Source organism: Hydra viridissima, unplaced genomic scaffold, assembly GCF_058129835.1.
Source record: "Hydra viridissima isolate aposymbiotic clone 2 unplaced genomic scaffold, HvirCarnegie_v1 scaffold_1, whole genome shotgun sequence".
Classification (NCBI taxonomy): Eukaryota; Metazoa; Cnidaria; class Hydrozoa; order Anthoathecata; family Hydridae; genus Hydra; species Hydra viridissima.
The window spans coordinates 26,250,103-26,274,379 of NW_028324300.1; the positions used below are offsets into that span (position 1 = coordinate 26,250,103).

The following is a 24,277-nucleotide window of genomic DNA, read 5'->3' on the forward strand; positions in this document are numbered from 1 at the left end:
AACAACACAAAGACTAGATCGAATAATTGTTAAAGAGCTTAAAAAAGATCCATTTTTGTCATCCACAAAATTAACCGAAAAACTTGAACTACAAATCTCTAATCGCACTGTGCGACGAAGAGCTAACGAAGCAAAATTGTTTTCTCGAATGCCTGCCAAGAAACCGCTAACTTCTTTTAAAAATAGAAAGCTAAGACTTGCGTTTGCCAAAGCACACCAAAATTGGACTGTAGACCAGTGGAAAAACATACTTTTTAGTGATGAATCAAAATATAACCTTTTTGGAAGCGACGGCAAGAAGCGAGTCTGGAGACCAAAGAACACCAGATTCAATACTAAATATACCAAGAAGAGTGTTAAGCATGGAACGTCTGCTATAGTTTGGGGTTGTTTCTCAGCACTAGGAACTGGTCCAATTCACAAAATTAATGGAATTATGGACCGCTTTCTTTACAAAGATATAATGGAAGATGTTATGTTACCACATGCTGAATGGGAGATGCCCCTAAAATGGATTTTTCAACAGGATAATGATCCCAAACATACGTCAAAAATTGTAAAACAATGGTTCAAGGACAAGAATATCACCATAATGGAGTGGCCTGCACAAAGCCCTGACTTGAATCCCATAGAAAATTTGTGGGAAATAATTGACAATAAGATTGAGCGTGCAAATGTGAAGACCAGTGAGGAATTATTTGAACAAATCGAGAAGGCCTGGCGAGAGATTGATATGAGAACTGTTGACTCATTAATTGCGTCTGCCCCGAAGAATGAAAGAAGTAATTAAAAGTAAAGGAGGTCCTACCAAATATTAAGTTAACTTTTGAAGTTTTTTGAAAAATAATAAGTTAATTTTTGAATTTTTTTGAATTTTCAGTCGATTTTTTGAATGTCCACCTTGTTTTGTCCAAAGAAAAATGTAGTTTGGGAAAATGTGTTTTAAAACTTTTTTAGTAATTTTTAGTATGATTCAAAACTTTTAAGTTTTGTTAACAACATAATAAACTACATAAAAAATAATATGTTCAATTGTTTTACTAGTTTTTTTTAGTTTTTGATCAACTTTTGTTCTAAATTTGAGTTTGTCCACCATGTTTTGTCCGATACTGTATATCCACACGTCTTCAATCTCATGGTTAGGTGCCCATCCATCGATCTTCACTGGATGATATAACTCGACACTACGAATGTTAGTCGAACATAAAATGAGAAGTTCTTTCTCATCCTCAGATAAAATATTTTTATCAACAACTAAACTGTTCAGCTTGAATCCTGCGTCAAAAAACTTCTCTATGAAATATTTCTCATGTGAAACTTGATGAGCAGTTTTTCCAACGTCAATATCAATAAACCACTCACGTTCATCGATTGAGCGTTTCAAGTCCTCAGTTATTAAGGCTTGCGCTTCAACGAAACATTCCATGAACATCTCATATTCATCTGAAGAAGAATAATAACATTAAAATTATTATTACTTCTTTACAACAGCTTTAACTGAAGGCAACCAACTTTAATAATTTTTAAAACACAGTATCGCGTTAAATAAATTCAATATGGATATTATTTTGTATATCGAAAAGATAAAAAATCAATTAAAAAACTAATCTTTACTTCTTAATTATTTGTTTAAACATTTTTTCACGAAATACAGAACAAAAAAAATTTCTTAAAACTTGCCTAATGCTTTCTAACATTTGCTGCAATTCAACCAATAGAAATATGAAAAACAAATCAGCCAATCAGAAACTTAGTCAAAAGCATGAATAGCGCAATATTAAGTCGCTTGAGAAGAAAAGGAGGAGCTATAATCCTAATCTATCTATTCTATCTATGATGTTTAACCACTAAAGATCTAAGGCGACTCGTGTTTGAAATAATGGAAAAGATTTGTATCAAGCATAATTTTAATCAAGATTTTAGAATAGCTGGTGAAGAATGGTTAAGCGGATAATTAAAACGTAATCCACAAATCTCATTGATAACACCATACTGTTATCATGGAAGCCGATATTACCAACCTAGTTGGCAATATAGTGCACATCCCAGGGTCACCTGGTGCAAATTTTGAAATCTTTTAGGTACGTCCGCGGGAAAAAAGTGACTTTGAGGTTACAAAAATGGAAATAAATTACCTTCTTTTTTGACATAGCAAAATTGGTATAAAATCTATACCATTAAATATAGGCCAATAAAATTTGGTTGCTAATGTAGCTAACGCCAATACTAAGATTTCGTTAAAATTTTATCCCAATTCCTGTAGTATAAATGTTTCAGTTTTGATTTTTAACTTTCAGTGCAGATTTTATAAAAGTCAAATCAAAAAATATTATAAGATAAAACAAGAAATCTCACAGGTAAAAAAGTTTTTTTATTAGTGTGCTCAAATAAATTTTTCTATTTTTTTTAAATGTGTGCTGCCCTCAGATAATCCCGAAATATCAGTAACGTGTATTTAAATGGAAACCCAGTGGGCGCTAGGGTGATTCTATTTTTTAGTTTGTCATGCAAACCTTTTCTAAAACATGAATAATTGTATTCTAAGAGCAACTAAATAAAAAATAATTAAAAATTTGAAAATTTTACTAGGTCAAAAAAAAAAGTTACTTTATGGAAATAAGACAAAATACTTAGGCAAAAAAATTGATAATTTGTATGATATTTTTTTAATTAGCTGAAGTTAATAGTGAATATAATATAAAACTAGCTTAACAATTATTGGTGGATTAGAAATAAAATAACTGTATTCCATTTTCTATTTTAGCTATAATTATATTTACCTAAATATGTCCCACATAAGTGCTAAAGGAGCATTAAAGAGAAAAGCAAACAACTTAACACCACCGTGTTCAAAGGAATCTCGGGAACTGCTTGCTTCAGCAGCGCCTTATGGATTACGGACTAAATCCTTAGCCAATTTCAAGACTATTCCAGAAGTCCGCCACATTCTTGGCTACTATCACCATCTAGCTGACACACGCCCCGCACCACCATCAAGAGCTGTTATGCAAATAATAGCAAAAGATTTGGAGCAGCTCTGGAATGTGAAATTTAGCATGCCCTCAGTATCCAGAGCTGGCATCACAAAAAAATTGAATGAAGTTGTGAATGCTTATAAATTAAGTTTGAAGAGAAAATCGAATATGGATTTTTTTATGCCATTTGATATCCTTAATAAAAATATAAAGCTGAAGAGGGAAGAGCAGATCTTCTATAATCATCAAATGGATGATAGAAAGAGCTGTGTATTAACCAGCCAAACAGTTGTTGAGCATCCTGCTAACAGGCAGTTGATACCAAAAAACATGGATCTTGATTATGTAGAGCAACTGTACACAGAGTCAAGCTCTGAAAATGATAATAACGTTGATGATTTTCAGCCTTTGTTTGAACGACCCAAACGGAAGTTTAAATCAAAGGTGAGTAATAATAATTTTTGGAAATAAAAAAAGTTTTTTTATTAAATTTATATTAATTTTACTTTTGGTTTAAGGCGATGCCAATTGCCATTATGTGCGCAGAAGCTGGTATCTCAACCCACAAAGGAGTTAGTGTAACTCGCTCATTATGTTATTTCCATAGTGACATTCCAACTCCAAATCAATCGGCTATTTTCAAAGCTGGTAAAAGGTTGCAAGTCACAACTCTACTTAAACTTAAAGAAGCTTTGTCTGTTCAATTATCCTTTATATTACACTTTGATGGAAAAGGTGTGGCACCATATGATTATGGGATTAAAAAAGTGGAAGGCATGGTCATTGCCCTTCAGTCTGATGGACCAATATTTTGGTACATTGGCCTCAAAACATTACATACTAGCGGAACTTCTGAAAATCTAGCCGCTATGATAACGGAAACATTGTTAGAGTATAATGTTGTGCATAAAATATCCCTTATAATTTGTGACACCTGCTCTGTCAATACAGGTTAGTAAAATTAAAATTATTTATTTTTAAATAATAAAAAAAATCCAATTAAATAAGTTATTCCATTTTACTTCAGGTGGATCTTATGATGGTTCTGGTGGAGTAGTAGGGATTTTAAGATCTAAGCTATTTAACAGGCCTGTTCCTTATTATGGATGCAATGCTCACATTCTGGACCTTGTTTTGAAAAAAATGGTAATTTTCCACTTGCCAACACCATCAAAATCCGCAATTGAAAGAATCATACAATATCCTGCATAAAACACCTCATCCTCCTCCTACTGTAAAAACCTGGAGAGATGATTATAAGCTATTGGCTAGGTTTGTTTTATTAAAAATTATTATTTTCAATATCAATGATTTGTATATGTGATGAATGCGTTGATCCATTTTATTGTTTATTTTTCCAGGTTATGTATTGCATTTAGGCACTATTTGGACACCAATATTTTACCCAAACTGCAGCTACCAACGAAATTACCAAGTTCTCACTCAGCAAGGTGGAACAGCAGAGCAATATATGTCTTGTTAGGCTACTTTCTACTTCCTGAAGAACGACCATTATTGAAAGAAATAGCTAAGTTTATTAGCTGTTCTTGGTCACTTGCATGGTTTAAAATGAGAGAGGAACCCAACTGGGAAAACTTAAAAGAAACTACATCAAGTTGCATTAAAGCCCAAGAAGCTCTGACAAGACATATTCTTGGTGTTAAAATCTCATTCAAGAATGTGCATCGAACAAATGAGGTAGCTGAGAGAGGACTCCGAGCTATGGACATCCGATGTTCCCGGGCTAAGTCTGATGATGCTCTTGAGAGACTTTTTTTAACAGAAATTTTTATGCAAATGTCGAATAAAAAATAACTTCACTTTATAAACTTTGTCGTATTTCTTTTGCTTATGTATAAAATAAAAAAAGACTAAAAAAAAGAAATAATTTTGTCTTATTTCCATAAAGTAACTTTTTTTTTTGACCTAGTAAAATTTTCAAATTTTTAATTATTTTTTATTTAGTTGCTCTTAGAATACAATTATTCATGTTTTAGAAAAGGTTTGCATGACAAACTAAAAAATAGAATCACCCTAGTGGGCACACGACGGAATAAAGACGTTTAATGTACGTTCACTTCAAGTCCGCACGACTTAAAGACAATCTGAACCATAACAGAGCGTCTTATGAACGTCTTTTTCTTGTCCGTCCCGAAAATGTAACGAAATAAATAAATTGATCGCTATTACTTTTCATGACCTTCTTTAAACGTTTTATAAACGGCTATTTAAAAAAAAACGCATGGATTTCAAAAATGGCGATTCTTACTTATACTTGGATCGAAGTTTTTTTATTTTTTCATTTATGTTATCTTTTTAAGTTTCCTAACAGTTACCTAAATAGTAATTATGAACTCGTCGAAGATTTTTCAATTACTATTTAGGTAAATGTTAGGTAACATAAAAAGATAACATAAATAAAAAAATCATACCACTTAAATTTTATTTACTGTAAAAAATAACAGTGTATAACCTATACACTGATACTATATTATGGTTGTTGTTATTATTATTAATATCAATATGATTCTTATTTTTGTTTTTACTTACATGTAAAATTATTTATATCATTTATATTATATAACAAACTCAAGATAAGTCACTAACTATTTTTAATAACTAATAGAAATTTTTTCAATTTGATTTAATTTGATTTACTTTGATCGACATGGAACAGTGCATTAACTAAAACTAATTTGGATAGTAAATGATGACTTGATAAGACTGTAAATGAGAAATATATATTAAGTATTGTGTATTTTTTAGTTAATAAAAGTATTTATTTTACAAAAGTGTCAGTCATTTTTTTAAAAAGCACAACTAATATTATGATAATGGCAGCTTATGTAAAAAAATAGAAAACTACAAATAAAAAAAGTGTTTGGATTACTAGATTTTAACTATGATGAAACTTTTGAAATTGAAAAACATGAAAATCTAGCCTGTGCTAAATTAAATCTCTCTGACCTTTCAAATAGCAGTTGCATTCTTCATGAAATTGATAGCAGCAGTAAAATGATTTATGTACTCTTTCAGATGCTGATGAATCATGAATTTAAAAAAATGATTCATGTACTCTTTCAGATGCTGATGAATCAAAGTTTTTAGCAAAGGCTATAATTAGAATCATCAAACATCTTTCAGATGCTTGATGATTCTAATTATAGCCTTTGCTAAAAACTTTCTGCTTGCTCCATTCGTAATAGATGGACTAGAGCTTCTGTCAATGAGCTTCTTAATATACTTCGTGAAGAGGGGCTTGAACTTCCAAAAGATGCCAGAACACTTTTGCAAACTCCAAGGAAAGTTAATATTATACAAAAATGTGGAGGTACATATACCTATTTAGGTATTAAAAAAGATTTAGAAACAATATTTTTGCATCACAATCTCACTGAAAGATCCATTGCATTGTGTTTTACCATTGATGATTTGCCATTGTATAAGTCAGGCAGAACACAGTTGTGGCAAATTTTAGCTTCTTTTGGTGACTTTGATATATTTGTTGTTGCATTGTATTGTGGAAACAAAAAACCTGATTTAATTAATGATTATTTAGAGGACTTTATTGCAGAGTTAATTGAGTTGATGGAACATAGTGCATCAATCAATGGTTACCAATATGATGTAAAGGTTAAGTGTTTTTTGTGTGATGCCCCTGCCAGAGAGTTTTTGAAATGTATCATATCCCACACTGGTTATGACTCTTGTGAAAGATGTTGTATTCATATAACACATGAAAGTCGTGTTGTTTTTAACGATGAGATTGATTATCCTTTAAGGGAAAACATAACATTTAAAAATTTTGGATATTATCACCATCAAACATCTATATCTCCTTTAGTTTTGATTAATTTGCATGCATCTTGTATGTTTAGGTGTTGTCCGTAGGTTAGTGAATTATTGGAAAATAGGTCCTGGTGGTAAAATAGCTGCTCATCAATTTGAAGAAATTTCAAGCTGTCTCCTATCATTAAATGGACACTTGCCAAGTGAATTTGTATGTCAGCCACAGAGTCTCAATGACTTAGATTGATGGAAGGCAACTGAATTTTGTCAATTTCTTTTGTATACCGGTCTAGTTGTTCTACGATGTATTTTATCTAAAGATTCATACAAACATTTCTTGGCATTAAGCATTGCAATAAGTATTATGTTACAGTCTGATGATAACTTTCACATGCAGTATATTGGTTATGCAAGGAGTTTAATAACACAGTTTGTTTATAATTGCAAATATATCTATGGAAATACATTTGCAGTGTACAATATTCATAATCTATTACATTTGCCTGATGATTGTTTAAACTATAATAGTTCATTAAACACAATATCATGTTTTCCTTATGAAAATTTTCTTCAGTGTGTAAAGAAAGCTGTAAAAGGTTCTTCTAATCCAAATGCACAAGTTGTAAAAAGACAAACTCAATTGGAAAGTTAATTTAGGTTTCTAATGAAAAAAAACCTCTCAACCAAGATATCTAGTGGAGGAAAAGATAATTGCTTTCTTCTTAAAAATAACAACATTGTATTTGTTAAAGAAATCATATCAGATGATTCTTTTTTATGTGATGTAGTAAAAATTAGGCACTTGGAAGATGTATAATATGCCAATTCGGTCTTCACATCTAAACATAGTGTTACTTCCACATCAAAGCAACATAAAATTGAAGAGTAAGATCTTTTATAGAGCTTGTTTTATTAGGAAGTGTGTATGGCTACCAGAACAACGTGGACTAACAATATTTCCAGTTTTGCATGAAATAGAAAGAGGGTGATTTTCCTCAAATAAATCTTTATTGTGTTGTTTTTTAATTCAAGGGTGTCATTACCAATGAATGAACTTAGCGCATTTTAAATGTTTCATTTGAATGTAAATGTCAAACAATGATATTTCTAAATTCTATGTTAAAATATTTGTTTTATTATTTTCAAATGAATAGTCTTGCTCTTTTCATTTGTATATTTCATAAAAATATATTTTTTAGAAAACACCTTGAAAAATTTAATAAAAATGGCTTGGTGCAAAGCAGTTTGGGTGGAAGAAAATTTGGAAGAGGAAGGTGTTATAGCATCAGTCTGAGTAGATGAAGATTATATATATTGGCCGTCAGGAGGAAATGTCCTCTGAGCATACAAAGAACTGACTCCACCTGATCCATTGTTGCACAAGTTTGTTAAGTTAAAAGAGAAAATTAAAGATGGTAAATAGTATGTGTTTGTATATTTAAGTTAAAAAGTTTTTTTAATAGGCATTTTCTATTTGGTGTGTTAATAATTTTTAAAATTTTATTAAAAGATGAAAGAGAGTTATGGGAAAATTTTGAGTTTACAACTTCAAATGAAATTGAAAATGAGGTGCTTGAAAAAAAAGATCCCAACAAAAAAAAGAGCAAGAAAAAGAAAATGTTAATACCAAGACCTGATCTAAACTGTATGTTGTTAAAAAAATTTTTATGTTTGCAAAGTCATTAGATGCTGTTAAAAGGCTGTTAATGACACCAGAAAGACCCTCAAAATTATCATTAAAAAAAACAATACCAGAAACCATGAATGCTCCTTTAAAGTCTTCATTAGCTAAAATAAGTAAGTTCACATTCTATATTTTTCGTAAATTACATTATAGCTGTCATTTAATAACCATTTGTAAACATACACATGTTTATATTTTTAACTCTTGTGTATTCTTTAAATTGAACTTATTAAAGGTTTGTTAAACTACAAATATATCTGTTTTGTACTGTAATTTTTTGGTATTATGCAGCTTTTTTTTTTTTTTTTTTTTTGACAATGAGAAGAATTATCTTTTATAATTTATCATAGCTATATTCACACAATTTGCTTTACTTTTTCAGTATCCCAAAAAGCACCCATGAGGAAATTATGTCCAACTGATGTTAGTTTATAATCAGATAGTTCTCAAATAGAAAATTTAAAAAAAATTTGAATCATGCAAAATTCCCTTTAGAAGAAGGAAGTATGTAAATTTTCAAAGTATATTGTTTTTGTTATACTTTTAAAGTTTCTCATAACCACTTCTATTTAATTTTCAGAATTTCAATACAAAGTGCTCCATCTACTAACAAACATTCGTGATGAAATGGAGGGCATTAAAAATATATTAAGAGCAGATAGTTCATCATTAGATGTATCACAGATTGATACGCTAGAAGAGTTCAAAAATTTTGACTCCTCTTTATCAGATAAAGAAGTAGAAAAGTATATAGTGAGAAGTAGTACTTTTTTAAAACATAAATTAAATGCCTTAAACAAGAAATGATGATTAAATCATTTACTATCATGGTAATACCTGTTGACCTATTTTCCTGAATTCAGGAACCAGCTTTGACCTAAATTGACATTTAGAACTAGTATGACTAGTAACTATAACATTTAAATTATGAACAAAATGTTAATTATTTGCTTTGTTCATTATTTTTAGAACTGTCAATTATCAAATGTTGGTGGTAATTCTAGTTATGCCAAAGTGAGAGCGATGCTTGTTAAGTATGTGTTTGCTTTCTCATGTTAGCTGTAACGCACTTTCTCCAATTTTTTTTTTCAAGTTTTCACTTTTATCCCTCCTAAATCTGCTAACTTTCTACATGCTGATACCCAATTATCTGCATCTTTATGCTCTACATCCCTAAACCACCTTTCTTGACTCACCCTATCAGATACACTAACTATTCCTAATCTCTAAGATCATTGCATGTTTCATAATGTATATTAGTAGAACATAAATTAAAAACTGGTGTCCATAATTTTAAAACTGCTTATGATTGGGTTTAGTTTTTTTTTTATCATTTATTTATTTAGATTGATGTCAAATAAACTGATGAGTTTATTTAACTTGGCTGGTACCAAAAAAGAGAGTTATCGAAAAACAAATTTAATGAAGATAATTATAGGTATTTTTTTATTAATATATTATATTTTTTTAATATTATATATTTTTATTGTGTAAAATTTTCTTATGCTTATAATTTCTGAAGTGCTTTATACAGATTGTTCTTTCAATTTATACTACATACGCACAAAAATCAACTGAGTTATAAATTCACAGATTAAAAAGGGTTAAATTTGTTGCATAAATTCAATTTTACCACTGTCATTAAATGTTATAACTCATTTCTTAGACTGTGCCCCAAATGTTTTAACAGAGAATGAAGTTCATTCGATTGTTGGGAACATTCTAAAACGTGCTCCAGGTCGAAAAAATGGTGGCGGAAGAAATTGTTCTTCCGTCTTGTCTGCTAACAAGGGTAATGTTAATGATCTTTGTGGAAGTGATAATTCACAGCATTCGCAGCATCAAACCATTTTTTGTAAATAGTTTTCTGTAAATAACTTTTACTTTACTAATTTGTGTGTTGAATTCGAATTTTTCTGCTAATATTTCAAAATGAAACGGTAGTTTGATTAAATTTGTTTAATTTATATAGTTAAGAAAAAATGTTTTTAGAAAAAATAATTTAGATTAGTTATTTAATCTAAAACCTAAACTAAAAAAACACGAATAAGACGTCTTTTCGGCGTTCCATCTGTAACGTTTTTCCGTATTTCCAAACTGAACCAATTTTGTACGTCCGATCGGGACGTCTTTTTTACGTTTCTCATAGGATGTCTTAAAGACGTTCCACGCAGGACGTCTTTCTGCATTTCTAAACTAAACAAAATAAAGACGTCCATATGGGACGTCTTTAAGACGTCTTAAAGTTTTCCGGTTGCCCACTGGGAATAGTTAAATACTTAGTCGTTCTTCTGCGTATTCTCAAAAAAATAGTGCGATGCATTTAAATTGATGAGAGAACTTATGAGGAAAAAAAACTACAAATCTTAATAAACATCATAAAGAAATAAACAAAACTAATAAATTAATAAAAACTCATGATGAAGTATAGTATTTTGAAATTTTTAAAATATTAACTTACTGAACACAGCATGAAGCAATGAATTCCTTTCTTCTTTAAAAGTGAACAAGTTAATAAAAAATCGACCCATTTTCACTATAAATCACAAACATATGACTACAAAATGAAGTACAAAATCGTTTCAAAATTTTTAAAATAATTTTCATAAACATACCAAGCAGGGAATCACTTTCCTTCTTTGAAATCTCCAAGTTAGCAAGTAATCTCACAAAACATCTTTCACTTTCATTTGCCAGTCCGCAGATCATAGGCAAACAGCTACGCAACTTTTTGTTACAGATAATCTCATCAGGACTCAAATAAATGTGTGCATGAACTGAAACACAAAACTCCATTAAAGAGAGGTGAGCAAATTGATACTGATAACCAAGTTGAGATTCAACTCTTTCAATGAAACCCAAAAGTTCGTTTTTAACTTCATCAAAGTCGTTGACAATACCTTTCATTTCATCTTGAGAAAAAATAATTTTACCTTGATTGAACAATTCCTAAGCAACTTTACAAACTCTTAAAATTTGTTGTTTGTTACTCTCACTTTGCATCATACTATGAACTGTATCATTGGTTTTAAAAATGTGTTTTTGAAAAAAGTAGAAAAAAATGCAGCAATACAACTCAGTCATAGTGTTGAAAGAATAAGAATCGCTTGCTGCAATAATTGCACACATTACCGATAGATAAAATGGAACAGATGCCATGGCTTTAGCATAATAAGACTCTTTAAGAACACTTTTAATGGTTTCTTTTTTGCTGCCAATTTTTTCAATATACTCATTAATTCCCTTTTCATTAAACCCCATTACTTGAATGTTTAACTTGTCTGTACATTCTGTCACTCTGCTTTTGAATCGTAATACAGCTCCAACCCTTCCAGCAACAACACATTTGTATTTTTGAATATTCAATGCTTCTGCTAATGCATTAATGATGGGTTGTTTGATTGGATTAAGTGGATTAGGATTTATTAATTCATCTAAATGAGAAAACTCATCCAACCCATCTATCACAAACAGAATAGAAAAATGCTCACAAAGATTGCACTCTTGAAAAATATTTTTGTAGAAAACATTAAGCAGCTCCTTAATGTCACCAATATTTTGATATTGATTTAACTTTCTGCATTCAAGATAAATAACAAAATCCACATTTTTCCATAAGTTACCACTGGCCCAGTCAAGTAAGCACTTTCTGAGCAAGCAAGTTTTTCCAATTCCAGCAATACCAGATATCAAGAGTAAAGATAGTTCCATTGAAAATACTTTATTAAAATCAATTGGCTGATAGGTCATTTGTGTCCGAAGAAATGACTCTCGCTCAGTAATATGTACAATATCTTTTTCCGTTTCATCAGCATCATTTACAGTCAATTCAATGAACTTATGTAAGAGTTCAACTTTAGCTGGAGTTTTTACTAAGTGCATAAGTTCATCCATTTTTCCATAAGTTGTAACATAATATTTTTTCAGTGTCTCTTGCATTTCTGAAAGAACATCAAAAGAACTTTATTTTAGGTTTCTAAAAGTTTTAATGCAATATTTTGCAAATCAAACTATTTGAACAAAAACTTGTGTATGATTTTGCTATGTCAAAATTCAATAAAGTTTAAAATAGATTAAAATATTTATTTCAGAAAATAACTGAGAATATTTACCTGTAACTGTAATTTTAATTTAAATGGCTGATTATTTCATATTTTACATCATGCTCTTAACTTACCCTTATCATCATTTATCTATTTTTTAATTCTTTTTTTTTTTAATTATCTTATTCTTAAGCTACCCTTATTGTTTTAATAATATACCGTCAAACGGGGTGACTTTGATAGGTTTTCGAGCATTTTTGCAAATAAATTCTTTCGTATAAATTTTTTTTTGAATTTTATTTTTTCGATATAACATTATACCTTTCCTTTATAGGATTCCGTTAAATATAATTTTTTTTTTTGGTTCTAATATATATTTTTTTAAGTCAAAAATGTTATCTATCTCAATCCTTCGTTGGGGGTGACTTTGATAGTTTATTATTTCTTAAAAGCTTATTAATTAAGCCACCTTCACAAGTGCCATTAATATTTTTTTTTTGGAGTTTTACTAACTTACAACACAATTTACAATATATTTTTAAGATTTTACGGTTTTTTTTGTGCGCACATCGCACAGTTTGACTATCGGTTTCAATTTCACACTGACTTTTTATATGACGTTCTATACTGCTTTTAAGCACATTCCAGTCAGCTGTTTCCATTTGTTTATAAACTAGACATTTACAGATGGTTGTTAGTTTAGTAGTTTGTTAATAGATGTTGTTTATTATCTTTGTTTTGAATATATTCACTTACACACTTCACACGGTATTTTGCTATACCTGTGAAGTGTGAACTCGTTTGAATATTGACAAAAATGAGTGGTATATTACAGTGGTATTATAACTGGAATATACCACTTGAACATCTAAGTATAGATTTTTAGAAAAAAATTTATTCCAAAAAATTAAAATCATATGTTTTTTGGTATTTTTTTGGTACATGTAAAAATCGTTATTTTGTTGTTTAAGTCTTGTTAATCCCAACACATTTGCACAAGCTAGAATCACTTCACAATCATTAAATTTTCAAAAATATACGCAAAATATAATAATGTACTAGGAAAAAAACAAAAAAAGTTTCTAATTTTGCAAATACATCTCCAAATCAATACTTTTAAAACTAACAGGCAAAATTATCAAAGTCACCCCGCGTATCAAAGTCACCCCGTTTTACGGTATATTTTTTTTTTACAACAATAGTAAAAGCTATACAAGCAAAGTTGTAATGACAGTCATTTAGAGACATAACTTTTACAAAAGCCTTTTTAAATATAAAACATATAAAAAAAGTCTATTTTTATTGTGCAACTTATTTCTTGATTTCATTTTGTACTTTAATTTTTAATCACTGAACTTTCTCTTGTATTGTACATATAATTATTTATTATTTATTACAGTTTTAAGTTTAAAAAATATATTTTAATTTAGATATTAAAAAATTATGCATAATAGTTATATTATCAAAGTAATACTAATAGAATCAATGATAATGATGATGGTCATAATAATAATAATAATGATAATAATAAAAATAATAATAATAATAATAATATAAATAATAATAATAATAATAATAATAATAATAATAATAATAATAATAATAATATAAATAATAATAATAATAACAATAATGATAATAATAATAATAATAATAATAATAATAATAATAATAATAACAATAATAATAACAATAATAATAATAATAATAATAATAATAATAATAATAATAACAATAATAATAACAATAACAATAACTATTATAAAAATAATAACAAAAATAATAATAATATAAATAATAATAATAATACTAACAATAAAATATTAATAATATAAATAATAAGAATAATAACAATAATGATAATAATAATAATAATAATAATAATAATAAAAATAATAATAATGATAATAAAAATAATAATAATAATAATAAAAATAGTAACAATAATAATAACAATAATAATAGTAACGATTATGATAATAATAATGATAATAATAAAAATAATGACAATAGTAATAACAATAATAATAGTAACGATAATGATAATAATAGTGATAATAATAATAATAATAATAATAATAATAATAATAATAATAATAATAAAAATAATAATAATAAAAAAAATAATAATAACAATAATTATAATAATAATAATAACAATAATAATATTATCATTATCATTAATAAAAAAAATTAATTTGATCTTTATTTTTATTATTTAATATTGATATTAGTAATAATAATGATGATTAAAATAATAATAGAAATAATAACAAAAACAAAAATAGAATTAAAAATAATATTAAGAAGAAATATAATAATTATAGTTTTAATAATATTAACAAAGTTACGATACTAAAAATTTATAATTGTAGAAATTCAAGAAAATAAGCTTTTTTAGCCTTTTTCATTTCTATACTTTTATTTAGTTTATTTTTCTATCAGCAAATATGATCATATCTATTAATCTTATTCTTAGTTGCTCTTGTCAATTTACATATTGAGTCTATATCTATTATAAGAAAGTTAAATCTCTTTTTTTTTATTGTCTTCACATATATGTTTTTTAAAGATTATTTTACTTTAAAATACCTATCATTATATAATTTTTAATCTGTAATCATGATTGTTTTAATCTGCAATCATTTTGAAGGTGGAAGTCAATATTATTCTTTCCAAAAGTAGATGTAGAACCTTGTACACTCCCAGATTGTGACTTATTATTATTTTTACAATAAATATAATTAAGTCTTTCAATTATTTTAATATTTTTCTTAAAAAATAAAGAGAATTCATTAGCTAAATTCTCTCCATTTTGTAACTCATCATCATCTTCAATTAAATTAATCAATTCATCATCAATGGCTTTAACTTTATCATATTTTTCAATCAAAACTTCCTTGAAACTAGATAGTTCTTCTACTGAGTTACTACCTTGACTAAAATCAATCATGCAATTATTAGCCTTTTCAAATATATTTTTAATAGCAGTGACGGTAATGGTACGAATGAGTCTTTTCCAAGCAGTACCTACCATTATTACAAACCCCAAGAATGCCAGTAAAACAAACAACGTTTACTCAAAAAAAACTATGGCTAATTCTGATACAACCACAAACACAAATTACACACACAATGTAAATTTTTTTTTTTTAATGCTAGCAGAAATACGCGCCCCAAACAAACCCCAAAACGAGGGTCAATCCCAAAAAAAACAAATACAATATAAGTACTAAACTTTGATGATCGATATCTCTCCGTGGGCTCCAAATATTGAGTATTTCAGATTACTCAATGATTAGCCTTATATAAAACAACTTGATTGGTTACAATCACATAATATATACATATTCATAATACAAGAAGTTTAACATAACACTCTTAACATTGCCAAGAAACAGATTAACAAACAAAAGAAAGCATAGCTTGCATTGCGGGAATCTATAATATAATTTAGGTATGTGCGTTAGGGTGTCCCAAAATTATACAAAGAAACACTTTTTTTTAAAACTCCTCTTGTACACCCAAAATTCCTTGTCTATACTAAGGCAGAAGACAAATAGATGCTAAAAAATTACTCTCAGATCATTTTAAGTGCTTACTGTAAAATTCCAAAATCTCTATTTTTTAGCTTTTCAAAATATCAAAATAAAATAAATAACAGTGTGATTATTTTGTCCACTAATATATATTAATATTATCATATAGAGAGCTTTAAATATTTATAAGTTCTTTTTGAGTTACATTCTTTGTTACTTTTTTTCTCTCCTCTCTTGCTATCAATAGTATATTTGGCGCTGTTCTTCCTTTTGAGAATATTTAAAAAAGTCGTTTATTAAGCCAATGTTTCTTTCAGCGCAGTCATTAGTTACACTGATTCAGTTTTTGAAAAGTTGGGATGAGAAGAAACCCAATCTTTAACTTGATTTGTGATTCCAAGGCGTAAAAATATAAGCCAGCTATCAGCAAAAACAAGTTCTGAAAGCTTGCTGTTTGGTAAGATTAAAACTGGATTAGGTTTTTCCATATTTATATTTTTTTGCTCTGGAACTGGAAATGAAATTAACAAATTCAAAATCTGATACTTAACAGACATTTCCAAGTGAGAATCAACGAGTGAAAACACAACTATTGCTGGAGAAAGATACCACGAATGTTTATGAAAACTTTTAATCAAAGCATTACCAATATCAGCATTAAATTCATCCTTGATAACATATGCTGCTTTAAAAGCATTAAAATCATTAAGTACAGCGTGTTGAGCGCATCTAGATTTAAGGTACCATGGAGCATAACAAACAGCAACAATAAAGGCACATGTTTCTATTTCCTTTTTATTTTCATCAGGTAAAAAGCTTATAACAGTGGATGTCATCTCTAGTGAAAGAATATACAAAGCATCCGCCATAAATCTTGCTTCGTGACAAGCTCCAGGTTGATGAATTTTAAATTCTTTAAGCTTATCAGATTTGACGCCAAGATAAAAAGCCAAATATTTTACAAGGTGATTATAGTCATTTCTTGGAAAAATTTTATTCTCTAATGAATACTTTGCATAATCTTTAGCTGCTAGCGCCAAGATGTGAAGCTTGCTACCTATTTCGAGCTTGTTCCAATCAAATATTTTCAGTTCTGGAACTCTTGAATTCACAGATTCATGAGAAGTTTCCCAGTTTCTTTGAAAAGCCAAGTACATAGATTTATTTGGACCCTTAGATTTAACTTTAGTGATAGCCTGTATTGCATGATTTATATGAAGTTCATATATGTGGTGACGACACATAAACCAAAACAAACATTTATTAAGAATTCTACTTATTATTATTATAGCTCCGTTTAGTCTACCTGTATTACTTGATGTAGTATCAGTACAGACTCCAATTATATTATCCGCTATTTCAAAGTACTCTAAAATGTTTTGAATAACAATGGCTTGATTTTTTCCTTTAGTGCTCTCTACAGGTATAATTCCAAGTAGGCGATCGTCTTTTGTAGTAAATTCAGGACTGGTAACAGATATAGCAACCCTTTCCTTCTTAACAGTAATTTTTAACTTTTCCTCTATTTCTTTTACCAACTTACTGTCAAAGTGCAAGATCAAATTCTTTCCTGCCATTTCTTCGTAATAGCTTGATCTGATGGTGGTACCTAAATTAAAAAGAATTTATTTCTCTTTATAACTACTATTGATTGTTTTAATATCAGGGTGTTAGCCAAAATTAAACATTATACCACGTTTTTGCTGTATTGGGAATATTTATTGTTGTTGTTCAGGAAAATATTGGAAATTTTCAAGAAATTGTCCTAAAAAACTCAAAATAAGAATCAAAAAAAAAAGTCATTGATTTTGAAACCATTGTGAATTTCCCAATATACACCTTTGGGCTAGCTAACACCCTGAATATAAATATTTTGAATGTAAACAAATCTACCTAAATCTTCAATATACTTGAATCTACTTCTAGCTACTGAGCTTCTAGATATATTTAAGTCATTGACATTTCCGCCTCAAGCTTTAATAACAGCTCCTAGAAACATTGTTTGTGAGCGAATGCTGATTCCGCATCTAACACTAACAGGTGTTGTAGCTAATATAAGATTGTCTCTGTCAAACTCTATTGCAATTTCTGAACAGCCCAACTTAGAGTGTTTTTGACGCTTTAGCTTTGTGTGTGTTGGAAGCTGGGTTTCACCCCTTTCTTGAAAATCTAAATCACTATCACTAGAAACTGAAGATTGGTGAGCAGCAGAACCTAAGTAACGAAAAGCAGTAATTACTTTATAAAGCAAATATAAATTTTAATTAAACCATTATTAAGAATAATTATTTAAAAGTTTTCAATTAAAGTTAAAATTTGAGATATCATTTACCTGATGCCTCAAATTCATCTGAGTTATGAGAGATCACTTCATCCATTTCAAAATCAACTTTTCTATCCAATCCAAAATATTCTTTAACTCTACATTTTTCTTCATAAGATCTCATTCTTTCATACCTTTTAATTCTCCTTTCAACTCTTTGCTGCATATCAATGTCATATTTATCACTTATTACACCTCTCCTCATTGTTCTTTGACCTTGAAGAAAAGCCAAATCTTCTATAACTGCATCATTCGATCTTGGCATATCTTTATCTGATTTGATTTTATCTTCTATGTTGTTTTGAGAAATATCAAATAAATTCTCAAGAAATTCTTCAAACCGATTTCCGTGATTTTTTTTGGTAATTGTGTTCCAGGAAAGATAACTTGTATTTCGCATAGAAATGTACAGTTTATTTAGTTTAATAAATTTTTTAACAATTTGTACTTCAGAAATTATATACTTTCCAAAACCAGCATATTTCCATATGTTTACAACTTTTCTAAGGCAACATATCTCCATACTTTCATAACAAAAATCTTTGTCATGGCAAACCATATCCCTACTCCCACTCTTTGTTTTGCAAGAGAAATTTTCTTGAGTAGACTTGAACCTTTTACTTTTTTCTGTAATAACACACTGATAATATTGTAGAACTGTTCCATTTGTTGGTAGTTGATGTATGGGAAAAACAGAAATTGGACTTCTGAGAATGTAAAGTGGTCGACGCGGGTTTAAATTAACATTATAGTTGGATTTTTTTATTTTAGCAGTCTTCTTTCTTTTCGCCATAACATAAATATATTTTAATTTTTTTATAATTAATTTTTATCAATATTTAATTTGTAATAATAAACTACGCAAAATATTCTTTTGTAAAGAGTAACAGTTTGATTCGTTGTTTTTTTATCAGAAAAAAACGATTGGCTTCAGTTTGTTTACCTTATTTAATCAAGATTGCGGCTTTCAAAGTTGGTGTATTCACAAGTCGATATTTTAAATAAGATAAAGTTGGTTTAATCAAAATCAATAATTGCAAAGAAAACAACTAATTGTCAAAAAAGTACAAAAATAATACTCAAATAATTATTGTATTAAAAACATATCAGTATATATATATATATATATATATATATATATATATATATATATATATATATATATATATATATATACATATACATATATATATATATATATATATATATATATATATATATATACATATATATATATATATATATATATATTTATATATATATATATATATATATATATATATATATATATATATATATATATATATATATATATATATTGTTTTTAAAAGTTCTTAATATTTAGAACAGTGATCAAGAAAAGTGTGATAATACTAAGTTATTGAGTTGCCGCCATATCCTACTACAAAGCTACCGATATTTTTTTTAATGATTACAGATGTTTAAACTATAAAAAACTACAGTTATTAGAATTGTTAAAAGAGTAAGTTTTTATTTAGAAGAAGCGGAAATATTTGAGTTAAAAAAAAATCAGTATATTTAATAAAATCCCTTTTTTCAAATTTCTACAGTAAGCACTTGAAGTGATCTTAAAAACCTTTTTTCAATACTAGTGGTCTTCTATAAGTGTATAGACAAAGAATTTGGTGTGTACAACTTTTTTTTTTTTTTTTCGTATTTTTGGGACACCCTAATGTGCGTATCTGCGATTTACGGCACCGATTTTAAAGATAAAATCTGTGACCATTTTTTCATCGCGTGCTCGAGGTAGGTGTCGTAAGAATGGATTTTTCTCGTCTTTTTTTTAGAATTTTATATTGACTTAGATAATATTTTAAAAGTAGAGTGTTGTAAGTTTATTGCAGTTTGTTTTTTTTTTTTTTTTTGCAGTTACTAACGTTTTTAGTAATTTCATTGCTATTGAAAACTTCATTCCATTTCTGGTAGTGAATTGACATTGAAGGGATGATATTTTTTTTTCTAACTTTTGAATCAATTTTATATATCTATTTTCTATGTACCTGCCAAATTTCATTAAAAAATATTATATTCTATTTTTGCACGCAGTAAAGGTACCAAATATTCTTCTGTTGTAGAGGTTGGGGGGGGGGAGGATTTGCGATTATGAGCATTTTGTATATTTGACTTTTTTATTCATTAAAAATTGTTTTTTTAGAAAAATGAAACTTTATTTAAAATATAGGTGATTTTTTTAAAGTATTCAAAACATGATTTACACACACACACAAACACAAAACCATATTCTGTTATTAGTTGAATAAAAATATAACCGAGCCAAAGTAATGCGTTAAAAACTAAACAACGAAGTTCTATTACAAAACCACCGTAAACCGAACGCTAATTTTTTAAGTTAATTGCAGTTTACTTAAGCATTCCTTATAATGAATTTTTGTCACTTAAATACACATAACTTTTAGTAGAATGATTAATTTTTTATGAAATTTTCACCATCGTAATACTGATTTAAAGCTCTTTACAATGATGTATAGTAATTAAGAGCCATTGTCTGAGAAATGTAGGCAAAAAAAACAAATTTTGGAAGTGATGTCTTCAAATTGCACTCATTTTTAGATATTTTGTAAAAAACAATGAAAGTAGGCCACTGGTAATTTTTTTTTCTAAAATTTTTATTAATTTTGGAGATATTGGGTCCCAAAATTTGGCCCGTTTTGAGAAAATTTTGCGCACGGAGTGCAATTACTACTTTGAGGAGAAGTTTTAGCAACATGAATATGACAGAAACATTTCTTTTTAATTTTTTTACTAATCTGGGTTGATTTCTAGAGTAAAAGTAAAAATTCAACATGATTACATTTTCAGTAGTCTAGAAATCGTTGTCCTAAACCACAACATTTGAAATTTTACCCTAACTTTGAGCTCTAATATCTCTTTAGGCCAATACTTGCACGTAGTTTTTTTAGGTGCTTTTGAAAGACACTAAGACATAAGTTGATTTTTCGGAACAAAAACCTTGTGCATGCAAGGACCTGGGAAGGAGTAACCTGCCAAAAATCACTTTTTGCGTTCAACGCGCTTTGATAGATTACCCATAACCTTGAGATAAGTATTTAGCAATTTCCTTTATCCTTTAAGTGTAATTTTTTAAATGGAGTAAGCAAAAAAGTACAAGAAGGTTGGCAACCACTTTTTGTGAAGTGGTTAATCTAACTGATGATGTGATTGATGAAACTGTTGATATGAAAGATGCACCTGAAAACGAAGAAGATGATTTAAACAACGATATTCAGTTGTTTGCAAAGGAGTTAGCAGCTGAATTTTAAATTGGTGATTGGATTGTTGTTCCATACTTTATGTAATGGTATCCTGCAATGATTAAAAATGTAAGAAGTTTTAACACTATAATATTGTATTTTTGTGTATTGAGATCTATTACAAAATTATTGGTTTATTAACCAGATTAACTAATTTCAAGGAATATTTAGGAAGCAGCAATGATTAGATGTTACTTTACCTCGACCATTAGGTCAATGATGATGGTATATATGTTTCTTGTAAGGAATATTCTGTTACACCTGGAAAGAACTGCTTCAAGTGGCCAACCAAAGAAAATATTCTCCTATGTTCGTCTCTTGACATTGTTTGTAAGATTGATGCACCATTACTAACTAATCAAAGAGGAGATTATTCACTCTAAAAAAATGATATTGACAACGTGGAGATTCAGATCGGCCATTAATAAATTTATTATATTTTTTTTCTTAATTCTTAGAAAACTGCATTTCCCATCAGTTTTAAACGGAAAAAACGATCTTGAAGTTTAATGGTTCTTTCTTTCATTGATAAAGTTAAAAAAAATTTTTTTTCAAGTTCTCTTGTACAGTTGCTTTAAAAAAAGCATTATATTAAAATTTTTAATAGCAGTACTAATTAATAAGGCTGTAAAGTAGCCGTTGCTAAGTATATCTATACCGTTGCTAGGGTATTTTTTTAGTTAAAAAATTGGCAAAATTAGGCAACTTCTAGGATTTCTGTAGGCTTTTTATCACCCGAGCACATGGATTTTTTTTCAGATAGTGGAAGATGCATATTTAAGGAAAAATAAATAACTTATACTGTTCATGGTGGACCTAAGGCCACGGTTGTTATGGGTAATCTATCAAGAACGCAAAAAGTGATTTTTGGCAGGTTACTCCTTCCCAGGTCCTTGCATGCACATGGTTTTTGTTCCGAAAAATCAATGTATGTCTTAGTGTCTTTCAAAAACACCTAAAAACTACGTGCAAGTATTGGCCTAAAGAGATATTAGAGCTCAAAGTTAGGGTAAAATTTCAAATGTTGTGGTTTAGGACAACGATTTCTAGACTACTGAAAATGTAATCATGTTGAATTTTTACTTTTACTCTAGAAATCAACCCAGATTAGTAAAAAAATTAAAAAGAAATGTTTCTGTCATATTCATGTTGCTAAAACTTCTCCTCAAAGTAGCAATTGCACTCCGTGCGCAAAATTTTCTCAAAACGGGCCAAATTTTGGGACCCAATATCTCCAAAATTAATAAAAATTTTAGAAAAAAAAATTACCAGTGGCCTACTTTCATTGTTTTTTACAAAATATCTAAAAATGAGTGCAATTTGAAGACATCACTTCCAGACTTTGCCTAGATTTCTCAGACAATAGCTCTTAAATATTTGAATAGTTTAAAAATTTTGCACACGTACCTATATAATTGCTACAGAAATGTTTAATGTTTAACGTCGTTTCGTCATTAGTTACTAGGCTTTGAAAGAGCGCGTTCTCTAAATGCACGCGGTCATTGGAGAAAGATCTCTTAAGCGAGTTAAATTTTTTTTCTTTTTGGAATTGAATTATAAGTTTAGATATATTACATAAAGAATCATATTAAGATAATATAAAGTAAGTATATAAAATAGTTATGTATACATTTTTATTAGATAAAGTAGAAAGGATTTAAATTTTTATTAGATAAAGTAGAAGGGATTTAAAGTAGAAAATATTTTAATTTTTTAAATCGTTTATATTTTGTTTGTTTTAGTTTTTCTTTTAGCAGTTTTATTTTTATCATTTCATTTTTTAGAAGGAAAATAGGGGTATGGATGTTATTCAAAGTTATAGTAATGCTATTTCCATAAAATGGTTGGCGCTACTGTAGTTTCTCCTCCCCCCCCCCCCCGTATTTTTTTTAATGATTGATTATGATAGAGAATTTTATGCTGATTCAGAAAAATATAAAAACATGCACCTGAAAATTAATGGAAAGTGCTCTAATTCGAAGTCAAAATTGTAAAAAATCCCACTAAAAACCCTCATATTTGCCATTTTCAAAACGCCTTCATTTTTAACGAAAATTAATTACCATTACATTGCGCAATAAACAGACCTGGTTTCCATCAGCTTTTGCATTATTATTTTAAAGTATTATAACAAAAATGTTATAACGAAATGAAATTAATGGAAGATTTCAAATAAAGGTTGAACGCAGAATGTGAGAATGTAGACAAATTGATGAATAATTATTATTGTATCGTTCGCTGGTTTTTTTAATTAAAAAAAACGGTTTGAAAGTTGTATTTTCTAAATTTTACATGGGATAAATCAACTATGAACTAAGTTTCAAAAGTTCTTCTCTTAGGAAAAAAAACTGTTGAATTCTTTTTTAAAATTTGTTACAAAACTACATTACTTGCAATATAGTTTGTTCTCTTATAAATCAAAAAACGGCTATTTTCATTGCCACAAAAATTTGCGCAAGATAAACATACTTTAACGACTTTTTTAACGTAAACACCGTGCTATTAATGTATTGCTTTTGTCAGCAGAAAGATTATTAACCAGAGGTGTGCAAAATGGTTAATCTAACCAATTAACTACCGGTTAACCAGTCGATTGACCACTTTAACCAACCGTCGAGGGTCTAAAATTTA

At 28.5% G+C, this 24,277-nt stretch overlaps 1 protein-coding gene and 3 pseudogenes across 3 annotated transcripts; 2 read left to right on the top strand and 2 right to left on the bottom strand.

Annotated features, from left to right (window-relative positions):
• The first annotated feature begins 4,298 nt into the window (after nucleotides 1–4,298).
• On the top strand, nucleotides 4,299–7,753 carry LOC149894141 (uncharacterized; annotated as a pseudogene).
• Nucleotides 7,754–7,964: 211 nt separating this feature from the next.
• Nucleotides 7,965–10,334, top strand: LOC149894142 (uncharacterized; annotated as a pseudogene). Its single transcript, XR_016449474.1, has 8 exons — nucleotides 7,965–8,179; nucleotides 8,275–8,433; nucleotides 8,684–8,717; nucleotides 8,903–8,952; nucleotides 9,029–9,201; nucleotides 9,418–9,482; nucleotides 9,795–9,886; nucleotides 10,115–10,334. The product of XR_016449474.1 is annotated as an uncharacterized LOC149894142 (transcript).
• Nucleotides 10,335–11,397: 1,063 nt separating this feature from the next.
• Nucleotides 11,398–12,387, bottom strand: LOC145192464 (NACHT, LRR and PYD domains-containing protein 6-like). The gene has a single exon (XM_090077316.1). The coding sequence runs from the start codon at nucleotides 12,385–12,387 to the stop codon at nucleotides 11,398–11,400; it is 990 nt and encodes a 329-aa protein (XP_089933442.1).
• Nucleotides 12,388–15,717: 3,330 nt separating this feature from the next.
• Nucleotides 15,718–19,442, bottom strand: LOC149894143 (uncharacterized; annotated as a pseudogene). Its single transcript, XR_016455375.1, has 3 exons — nucleotides 18,363–19,442; nucleotides 17,924–18,244; nucleotides 15,718–17,639 (listed from the first exon to the last, which is right to left on the bottom strand). The product of XR_016455375.1 is annotated as an uncharacterized LOC149894143 (transcript).
• Nucleotides 19,443–24,277: the final 4,835 nt, after the last annotated feature.

What these genes read in the sequence shown, in the direction of transcription:
- LOC145192464 (XM_090077316.1), bottom strand. Translation starts at nt 12,387, where the DNA reads ATGCAAGAGACACTGAAAAAATATTATGTTACAACTTATGGAAAAATG.